Raw genomic sequence first — 10714 nt, forward strand, 5'->3', positions numbered from 1 at the left:
GAAAAATAGCTTTAACAAAAGAAAAAAAAAATAAGAGTCAAATTGAAAAAAATAAAAACAATAAAAACTTTGATTGAAGTATGAAATTGAAAGTCAAGAAAAACTTTAACAAAAAGGTCAAGGAAAAAAATTAACAATCAAAAGAATAAATATCAAAATGAAAAACAAAACATATGAGAAATTGTAATTGAATGACTAAATTGAAATAAAAAAAACCAAAACTTCTATAAAAGGAATAAGAACAAAATAAGAAACTAAAAGAATGAGGATTGAAATTGAAAAAAAAAAAAAAGAACAACCATGCATTTTACCTGGCAGAAGAGAGAAAAGAAGGGAAAAAAATGATCATCGGTAACAATCTGACCACCACGCCATCACGTGTCACACCATGTGAAAGAGGACTTAATGGCACATCCAAAGAAACAACGAAAGGTCAGGTTTAGCCACCAAGTGGTTTTACACGCGTTGCCTTGATGGCATAGACGTCACCCACTCATTAACGCGTACTCAATACGCACCAACAACTTTTTTTATTAAAAATAAAAAAATCAACAAGAAAATATCAAAACACTCTCATGACCTTGATAATTACCCAAAAACCGGTGTCAAAATACAAAAATATCCCCAAATAAAAACCTTATTTTGTCTTTTCCAAAGCCAAAAACATGCTTTAATTGTACATTATTAAAAAAAAAAAAAAACCTTAACACCCTTGAACAATATTTTAATGACTACTAAACTAGTGAAAAAAAATCAAAGCACCCCCACCCACCAAGACTTTTTTTTTTCTATTTAAAAGCAAAGAGGTAATTTCACTTTTTTTTTCTTTTCTCAAGAAAGAGTTAATTTTATTATTATAATTCATAATAATTTGTCTATAGTTACAATAAAAAACTCATGCACTATTTTGGTTTATATATATATATATATATATATATATATATATATATATATATATATATATATGGGGAGAGCGCATTAATCAACTAGTAGTGCAGGTGGCAAGCTTGCATGCAACAGACAGGTACGACGCAAATGTATCAGAGCACCTAAATCCATCCTTGTTAATTTCCATAACAAAACTCAATCGCATATTCCGCTACTTGTAAAATTTTACAAGTTAATAAAGAGGACAAGGGCTAATGGGATGCATTTCAAGGATTGAGATTGTTTCGTATACTTCTAGTTTGTTTTTCATTTCAAAAATATATTTTTAAAAAAATTAATTAAAAACATTTTTGAAAAAAATATAAAAAAATAATTTTTTTCTTTGTTTTAAATTAATATCTTTTATCATGCAGATATAAAAAATAATTTTTAAAAAACAAAAAAAATATCATTTTAATTTTCAAATGAAAAGTAACAGCAACCTGAACACTTTCAGGTGGACTATTCATCATATTCCTGACACTATCCCAAAGGATTACTGGGTGATTGATTAAAACTGTGGGGCATGAGGACAAACATAAACACAGACAAAGGAGCAAAGCTCACAGATACACAGATTCAAACTTCAGCAACACGAGGCTTAAAACTCAAGTTATCTTGCTATAGAAGCTCAGATGATACGGTTTCTTTAGTAAACAAAACTTCTGTGGAGAATGAGGGAATTGCCTTGTTACTTGACTAATCCTACGTGTACAAAAAGAAAAAGAAACAAACCACCCATAAAAAATAGAAAGAAAATAAAAGAAAAGGAGACGATAGAGCAGTGATTTTCTTTTTCTCTAGATCTGTTAATTCCGTGATTCCTCTCCAAATACCTCATCGTTGCAAACAGGACATACCTGACAAAACACATCAAGAACAGTACGAGACAAGATATGAAAAGCTGAATTTGCAAGGTTCAGAAAACTTTTGCTTTGAAGCGACATGGACTGACCTTATTGATGCCAAGCCATTTGGTAATACATTCAGAATGGTAAGCATGTTTGCACAACAGTTTTATTTGCTTATCCCCTCTTTTATATTTCATCTGGCAAATTACACATCTGTCTCGCAACAATAGTAAAATAAGAAAATGGTGAACAGCTTAAAAGAGATTAACTGAAGGGTTAAAGACCAGAGAGCAACGAGTTTTGCACCAGTTAGCTACCTTGATAAGAGTCTAATAATTTTATTATTACTTGCTATGTGAGTTTTAAGTTGCCTCTAATGCCTTTTATATTTATCAAAAAATTTAATGGACAGTTCAGTTATGCAAAACATTACCTTTCCCCAGATCTTTTTCTTGAGAAGAAGCTTCCAAACTTGCATTTTGAGGTTGGAAGCAAGCTGATAAGCTCAGGAGATAGACCCTTACTTTGAGTTCCAACAGTCTCACCTAGGTCGACCAATTCCTGAGGCACAGAAAGCATAGCCACTATAAAATCTTCATCTAAACTTTAAGCTAATAACAACAATATCCTGAGAGCATTCGATATAAGAGGACACTAACACCCGGAGATGTGCATAACATGTACAACACCATCCAGTTTTAAAGTGAATCAAAACTCTCCAATAAAACCCTTTGCATTTTTTTGCTCACCCTAATTTAATATGCAAGTATTGTGCAACTTTGAAGAAACACCGAGTCTATGCCTTTAAATAATGGCATTCAACATTCTATTTCTTTAAACAGAAAAGAGCAATTAATTGGGATGGTTGTAAAGAAAGAAAATATTATATCCTTATTAATGTATGTATCCGATTCAGAGCAAAAGAGAAGGGTAAATATATACTGATATTTGTAAATGCTTGCCCAAGGTTTGTATAATACATAAACGCAATTTATTGCAAGGAATCTAACAGGACAATTTACATAAACCATACCTCATATGTCATGGTATCTGGATCAACATCATCTTGCCAAAGAGCCTGCAAAAATTCAAGGAAAAACCTGAAGGCTTAATTAGTTTTGTACATTAACACTGGCACTGTAGTGCGCAACTATAATTCAGCAAGCAAACTGCATGAGATCTGATGCTGAAAATAACAAATCAATAGATATTTGAAGTTTGTAAGATATTCTGTAGAAAGACAATCATCTCATTTAAAAAATCGACCAAAAGGGATCATAATACAGATTCATTTGCTTTATCAAGTTGTCCTATGATGACCTTAGTATAGCACTTTGACTAGATAATAAATCAATAAATGAAGATTAAGATGAACTTCTTTCCTTGTAAGCCCAGGACACTTTTAAGTAATGAGCAAGTTGAAGATGATGCCAGGAACTGGAGCATAACATGTCATAAACATAAACTAACAGTAAGAAATTTATGCAAATGCGTAAGACTACATCAGAAAGAGAACTTCATACCTGTGGACTATTGGTGCTTACCTGATTTGAAATGCCTGCAGAAGCAACACAACATTCAAAGATCAGAAAGATGTTCACAAAAACTGAACACAAGAAAACAGCTCCACGCAAACATCAACTGGCAAGAGACAAACATTGTGGATCCCTTTTAGTTATGAAACCTAAAATGCATTACTGTACATCTACCACGCCGAAAAAAGATGCTTTCTAACTCGAACTAGCCAATAACTAGTAAATTGGAAGATCCTTGATCGACAAAAAAGACAAGCCATCTATTGTACATCATGTATCGATTAACAGGAAATACAAAAATGGAACAAACTTCTAACTTTCTTCAGGTATGGCATGCACTCCCATGTTCGCATCTCCTTCAAACTGTGTGTCTGTGGTTGTGGGCTCTTCAGCACTCACTACTGAAGGGTATTCCCAAGCCATCCTGCTCACATCCATTCTTGGTAAATTATCATTTACCTCATATGGACTATAGTAAGAAGTACTCCCCAGACCAGAAAATCCAAATTTGTATGCATTCATATTCATTGACCAATATGCATTGTCCTGAATAGACAACATTAGAAAGGTAAAATGAATTATAAGAGAAGTTGCAGCTACCATTTCATAACCAAACCAAATAACAGGAGAAAAAAACCGAAAATGCTAGCTAAGAACATTCAACAGAGTACCTAAGCGTGTAATGGAATCATGAATATTTTCATTCATCAATAGTGCAGACTGCAGGGATAATAAAGGATAGAAAATAGAGCCATAGCAATAAGCACGCAAGTAGAGCATTTTGAGCTTCACAATTACTTCAAGGGCAGTCCACTTCATTACAGTGTGCACCTTACATTACTATTATTAACCTTACATTATGATGTTGGAAAAGGATGAATACATCAACAAAACAACCTACATCTCTTTTCATTTAAAACAGTGCCTGAAGCACGAAGAACCTGACAAGTTATTTTGGAAAACTTATCTCATAGGTTTTCTTTTCTTTTCAAACACAAAAACTGAATAAAAATTACCAAGTACCTGATCATGCATTGGTCCATTGTGAGCATAATTTACTGGAGCATGAGTTAGTCCTTCAAAGAAATCCATAAAGCTTTCAGTGGTAGTGTAAGGAAAGTCGGTGTTCATATAATGCACTTCCATTTGTCTATTCCCATTCATTTTGTCACCGCTAAATTAGCTCCAATTCTAACAAATCATAAAGCTGCAAAGTCGACAGGAATTAACAACATCAAATTCCCATCAGAAAACTATTGCCATAAAACCCATCAATCATAAAGTGGGGCATGGTAACGAACCTTTTGTTGCCTGTATAGTAAAAGGTGAAAGAACACAACTTTAAATAACATCAAGATCCATCAGCGCTGGCAAAATTCCATAATCCTGGAAAACAACAGTAAGAATTCATAATTTGATTTCAGAGAAAAAAAACTGAATTATAACATGTCAGCCAATAAATAATCAATTAAATTGTCAAATTTAGGATGTTAAAACGGTCAAACTCACAAAGATTGAAACGGCAGTCAAAACTAGAAGAAAAAATCAGGAAAATGCATGATGGGGGGAAAATGACAGAAAACAAGAGAAAAATTCTCACTTTGCAAACTAAATTTGAAAAGCAAATGTTGAAAGAACTTAGCTGTGCAGAACCTAGAACCCCATAACTTCTATCTCTTTTCTTACACTCTCAAACCTCAAAAGCAGCAGAAATGAACCACAAAATTCAAACAAAATAAAAATAGAGAAAACGAAAAAGAAATCCTTTACCTTGGTTTTCTCAGAAACCAAACAGAGAATACAGATATTCTGCAACACTGTTTTTAATGATACTACAACTCATTTAGCAAAAAGGCTCGGCATTTCAGCTAGAAACTCTGCAAAGATATCTATAATGTTAATTAACAGAGAAAACGGAGTTAAAATAAAGAAAAGCAGGGAAGTCAGAGAAAGAAGGCAATGAAAAAGGAAAATGGGTAATCACATTGATCAAAATTCAAAGCAGTTTCTCGATTAACGTTAAGAGATAAATTTATATATAAAAAAAAAACAGAAAGAGTATTTTTTTTATAAAAAAAAAAAATTGAGAGAGAGAGAGAGGGAAGACACCTGAGAAGAAAAGGAGAGAATGGGAAGCAAGATGAGGCCCTCTTCTTCTTTAATCTCTTTCCGTGTGTTGGTATGTGGTATGTGAAGTGCGTGCGTGTGTGTGCGCGCGCGTGTGTGTGTGAGAGAGAGGGAGGGAGGGAGGGAGGGAGGGAGTGTAGAGTGAAAGCAGAGGGAATGGACAATAGATGATAGATATATCAGTTTTTTTCACACAGCACAACTCTCTCTCTCTCCTCCTCCCACCTGCTCAGTGGCGCTTTTTAATTTTTATGCATGAGTTTTTTATTGCAGCGTACAGACAGACACGTTACTTTCTTGCATTTAACTCGCTTTTCCTACCAACTCAAAGCTATTCCAAGACGGGGGGATTATTAACCAAAAATTTATAAATTCCCCCGAGTTTTTTTGCATAATCTAGTTAATTTCGAGCTAGATCATGTTGAACCTGATTGTACAATTTTTATGTGGATATGCATATGATTTGTGCGCAATTTCAAATATCCCACGATCGTAAATTTTATTGCAAAGTTAGCCTTATGTTTTTATCTTAGCATAGTTTTTTTTTTTTTTTTGGTCAATATAGAAAAAAACTAAGAGTGAAAACTTCAGGATGGAGGATTGTCGTAAAATTGGCTGTGAACAAAGAAAGAGAAGTAAGTAAAGGCGGTTGCGGAGCTGGTGAGATATCTGAGCAGCCGCATCGCATTAATCAGAGTGCCGTCCGTCTGCACAATCTTCGCCGTAAAAGCCGTCTGCACAATCTTTGCCGTAAAAGCTGTGCAATAATCCCTACAATTTGTTCACGTAAAAATCCAAATTCTAAAAGAGAGTTCTGGTACCCATATAAACAGTAGAAACAGCACCACAATTAACGACACCTCTTCTACTATTTCATGGAAAGCCGTCTTTCAACAACTATTTTCTAATTTTTTCTATTTTTATTCATTATTAAAAACACATTGATCAACAAAAAAAAAATGCTTTTTAATTAAAAAAAATTGGTTTGATTTTCAGAAAATTATATTTTTTATTTTAAGTAAATTAGACTTTTTAGAAATTATAAATTAAAAAAATCATGTTATTTATTAATTATATCAAATTTAGTCATTAATTTTTTTATTATTGTATGTTTTGTTTTGAATTTGTTTTTGAATTTATTTATTTTCAATTTCATTCCTTAATATTTGCTATAATTTAATTTTTATATTTGGTCCTTATTTTTTTTATTGTTACTTGTTTTTCTCTTTTCTTTTTCTTAATTGAAATTTTTTTATCTATCATATTTGATTCTCATTCTTTTTATTACTATTTATTTTATTTGAAATAATTTATAAAATTAAAATTTTTCTTCAATTTCATCCTCTTTCAATTTTTTTTATCTGTTAAATTTGGTCCCCACTCTTCTGATTGCTATTTATATTATTTGAAATAATCTATTAAATTAATTATTATTTTTTTCAATTTCATCCTCCTTCAACTTTGTCACATGTTAGATTTGATTCTTGTTCTTTTAATAAACTTGAAAAAAAATATTAATAAGTTATTCTCCATCTCATTTTTCATGGTATAGTCAAACATTGAAAAATATTTTTCAACTCATTTTCTATAACATTGCTAAATATCAAAAAATAATTCACTTTTTAATAATCCATTTTTCAAAAAAAAATTATATTTTAGCTAACAAACAGAGCCTAAGGTTAAGAACAAACATCAACACGATTATACCCAAATAATAGAAGTTGGCTTTTTCTCACCCTTGAAAACATCAATCTACAAATACTAAACTGGCAAAAATACTTCAAGGATGATTAAATCAACCAATAAGTAATTAGCATAAACAAGTAATAAACAAAGGGTTAATTCATTTTTGTCGAAAGTTGACTAGTAAAATCATATGATTTTATGAGTTAACATATATTTAATGTGCAGAATCAAACTAAAAACTTAAAAACTAATAAAATCATATTTGACTCGTGAAGAATGAGTAAACTTTCTATTGTTGACTCCTAAATTATATAGCTCTATTCCCAATTTCACATTTCTCCTTCTCTAAAAACTCTATTTTTGCACTCTCGCAAGACTGTAAAGCTTCAGAAATTACATTGTTAAAGAACCTCCGACAAGGCAATCCCAAAAGTTGCAACAAATGGTGGGACTTTAGAGGTATGACATGAGGTTTTGTTATTGTTTTGAGGATACTAGACAGGTTATTAGGGTTTTATTTGGGGTAGAATGATAACAACCAGAGAGTTGATCACGGGGTTAACTGGAGCGAAATAGCTAGTCCTAGCACAGAAATAGCCAGTCCTAGTACAGAAATAGCCATATAGGTCCTCTTTTTTTTCTTATTAAGTGAACATAATTGTATTAGTAACCAAAGTATTTAAAATAAACTAGGTATGACTTTTGATATTATTCCGTGGAATCCCTTACAATTTCAAGCAGAAATAGGTAGTATCATATATTTATAAGAAAAAAACCTTAAACAAAAGGGTCATTTTGGGTTCACACAAGATTAATAAAAATAAAACAAAATGTCCTCCTATTCTCTTGCTTAAAATTTTGGCTTCCCTAAAATCAATTAGCAAAATCATTCTAATTTTCACCATTAATTCCCAAGTAAACCAAGCATTAAGTTCCTTTCGAAGCTTGCTGCTAAATTTCCTTTACAATTATGCCTTTATTTAACATTGAATTCTAGCACAACATGAGTTGACCTATCATTCATCATTGTAATCCCACTGTAATAATCTTCATAAATTTTTCCTTTTATCTTGTGTTTTTCCTTCATTTCTTCAACAAGGCATCGATATTTCTCATTAATGATTCTATTAGTTTCTTCTAATCTTGCTCAATAATTGCATATCTCTCTTATAATGACATATATATGTCTCTCTCTTCTTCATTTTCTAACTCTATTTCCTAAAAAAAAAATGGTACTCCATGTTCTGTTCCAATAGGAAAGTCAATTAACTCATCTTTCTCTTCTAAACTTCCTTGTAATTTTTATTTTTTTGGTGCCATAAAATAACTAATTTGACACTCTCATTGTGGTCGTCAATTGTTTGTTGTAAGTTCTTTTGTGTTTACCTCAATTAGGAAGACCTTGCAACTTAAGATTGAAGTTATAAGTTAACTAGCTTGAACTTTGGATTTAGTCCTAGATTTACTCAAGTAAATTCAAATTTGTATTACAAAGTTACACGAGTATCAACATGATTAAATCTACTTCATACAAACAATAGTTCAACTAAAGAAGTATCCAAATAATTAAAACAACTTGAATGTAAAGTAAACTCAATAACTTAGAAAATGAATACTTACATTCATAGAGTGATTCTTACTCTGATTACATCCACGAATTATAATCATTGGATAATATAACATCTTTTTGGTTTTTTTTTTTGTTTATAGAATTGAAACTGCAAGCTTATAAATTATAAAGGAACTTGATTATCACCTACAGAGTTATCGCTTACTATTCTATCGCCTGCAGACTATCACCTACAAATTATCACCTAATAGTTTCAGGTTTGAAAGGTCATGAGAACTTGACAAAACTGCAATGCAATTATTTGAGTTTGAGTTATTGATTGTTGTTGCCAATCTTCATTGTAACCTGTCTTAAATAGTCAATTGTACGATGTTTTCATTAATTGTCTGTCAACTGCCGCTGATAATCTCTCATCTTTCAAGACTCTTTCCACGATCTTGTGTTCACAAAAATTATTGATATCTTTTAATTACATAGTATGTTACACCTGTTTGTAAATTTAATCTTGTATACATGTTCCTTTTTTATACGTGGCAATAACATTTATCTTGAAAGTTTTTTTTAATTAATCCTAGTTATCATATAACATTTATTTATTTCCATATATTTTTGTAGTATAACACTAGCTGGCTAAAATGATTGGAAAAATCATTTTTTGACATTATCTTCTTGGGTTTGTTCCATTTGATCCTTGTGAAACTTGTGAGTTGGTAAAACGGTAATTACCTCAAAACCTAACATGGCAACTTTACAGTTAAAAATGAAACTTGTATCTGCAAGATCCCATGTAACAATTGTTTTGGCATATAACCTCTCTCCTCTGCAAATTGAAGTTTTGCCTTGTGTTTAGTCGTGTATTTTATTAAAATGAGCACAGAACACTGCCATTCCTCCTCGATAATTAACATTTTGACTTCATTTTCATTTCTTTTTCCGGAAAAGAAGTGCTGCGTTTAGGGACACCAAAATCTAAAAAAACACAGAAAAACAGGTTAATAAAAAAAGCTATCCGATTAATTGCTGGTTTGGCATTATATTTTTAACTGGTTTGGATTTTTGTTTTAAAATATATTTTTTTTTGATAATTTTGAAACATTAATATAAAAAATAAAAAAATATTTTTGAAAGGCTTTGCCACGATATTAAAAACCCACTAAGTTGTATATGCATTCAATGAATGCAGAGTTGTTTTTTAGAGCTCGTTTGTTTTTGGGTTTCAAAAGTATTTTTGAAAGAAATTAAATTTTTTTTTATTTTTTTATTGTTTTTAAATTATTTTGATATTCTAATATCAAAAATAATTTTTAAAAAATAAAAAAATATTATTTTAATAAAAACATTATAAAAAATAATCATTACAACATTAAAAAAAAAAAAAAAAACATGTACATAAAAGCTCCATGCATCCAGTTCGGGGAGTTCGGATGCTATTTAATGTCATGAGCACATGTTCTCATGGAACCTAAGAAGCCTCGTTTGCAAGCAAGGAATCGGTACTCTTTCTTGCACCATTATACACGTGTCTTGCGGATAGAGAGAGTGGGACTGAGTTTATTTAATTTGAACTAAAAGCTGGTAAAAAAAATAAGAGAGGTTGATCATAGAATATATATATATATATATATATATATATATATATATATATATATATATATATATATATATATATATATATATCTCATTCAGTTTGGTGTACGGAATATTATATATGATGATTCTAAATAATGCCATCATTTTAAAGGTACTGTTGTACCCTTCTTTAACAACCACAAATCTATTATTTATCAGTACTTTTATGTAAATAATCACTCGGGATGATTCATGATTTTTATCTTTATTAGGAATAAAAATAAATAAATTGAAATATAATAAAGATGATTTGCCGAGGGCACATCACACCTATTATTGACAACAATTCATGAAGTTACTATATGTTTTAGCTATATCCTTTGTTCTTTGTTGTACCTAGATAAATAATAGAATAGCTTTTTGCTGTCAAAAAAACCACATGAACAGTT

The 10714-nt window shown here is 30.9% G+C and overlaps 1 protein-coding gene across 3 annotated transcripts; it reads right to left on the reverse strand.

The window, feature by feature from the left end:
• Positions 1-1528: 1528 nt before the first annotated feature.
• On the reverse strand, positions 1529-5581 carry LOC7463854 (E3 ubiquitin-protein ligase BIG BROTHER). Of its 3 annotated transcripts, none has more exons than XM_006369570.3 (10): positions 5423-5581; positions 5084-5190; positions 4615-4699; positions 4337-4520; positions 3631-3859; positions 3302-3336; positions 2812-2856; positions 2212-2339; positions 1883-1991; positions 1529-1787 (listed from the first exon to the last, which is right to left on the reverse strand). In XM_006369570.3, the coding sequence occupies exons 4-10, from the start codon at positions 4475-4477 to the stop codon at positions 1737-1739; spliced, it is 738 nt and encodes a 245-aa protein (XP_006369632.2). In that variant the 5' UTR covers positions 4478-4520; positions 4615-4699; positions 5084-5190; positions 5423-5581; the 3' UTR covers positions 1529-1736. The 3 variants fall into 3 exon arrangements, with proteins under 3 accessions (XP_006369632.2, XP_052308613.1, XP_024467145.2); XM_052452653.1 differs by having other exon boundaries at positions 5084-5202; positions 5423-5564; XM_024611377.2 differs by lacking the exon at positions 5084-5190 and having other exon boundaries at positions 5423-5564.
• Positions 5582-10714: the final 5133 nt, after the last annotated feature.

The sequence above is a fragment of the Populus trichocarpa genome, chromosome 1 (assembly GCF_000002775.5).
Source record: "Populus trichocarpa isolate Nisqually-1 chromosome 1, P.trichocarpa_v4.1, whole genome shotgun sequence".
In the NCBI taxonomy this organism is placed as follows: Eukaryota; Viridiplantae; Streptophyta; class Magnoliopsida; order Malpighiales; family Salicaceae; genus Populus; species Populus trichocarpa.

What these genes read in the sequence shown, in the direction of transcription:
- LOC7463854 (XM_006369570.3), bottom strand. Translation starts at nt 4,477, where the DNA reads ATGAATGGGAATAGACAAATGGAAGTGCATTATATGAACACCGACTTT. An exon ending in GCATGCCATACCTGAAGAAA is followed by an intron (nt 3,337 to 3,630) that starts GTTAGAAGTTTG and finishes TTGCTTCTGCAG; the next exon opens with GCATTTCAAATCAGGTAAGC. An exon ending in AATGGCTTGGCATCAATAAG is followed by an intron (nt 1,788 to 1,882) that starts GTCAGTCCATGT and finishes GTGTTTTGTCAG; the next exon opens with GTATGTCCTGTTTGCAACGA.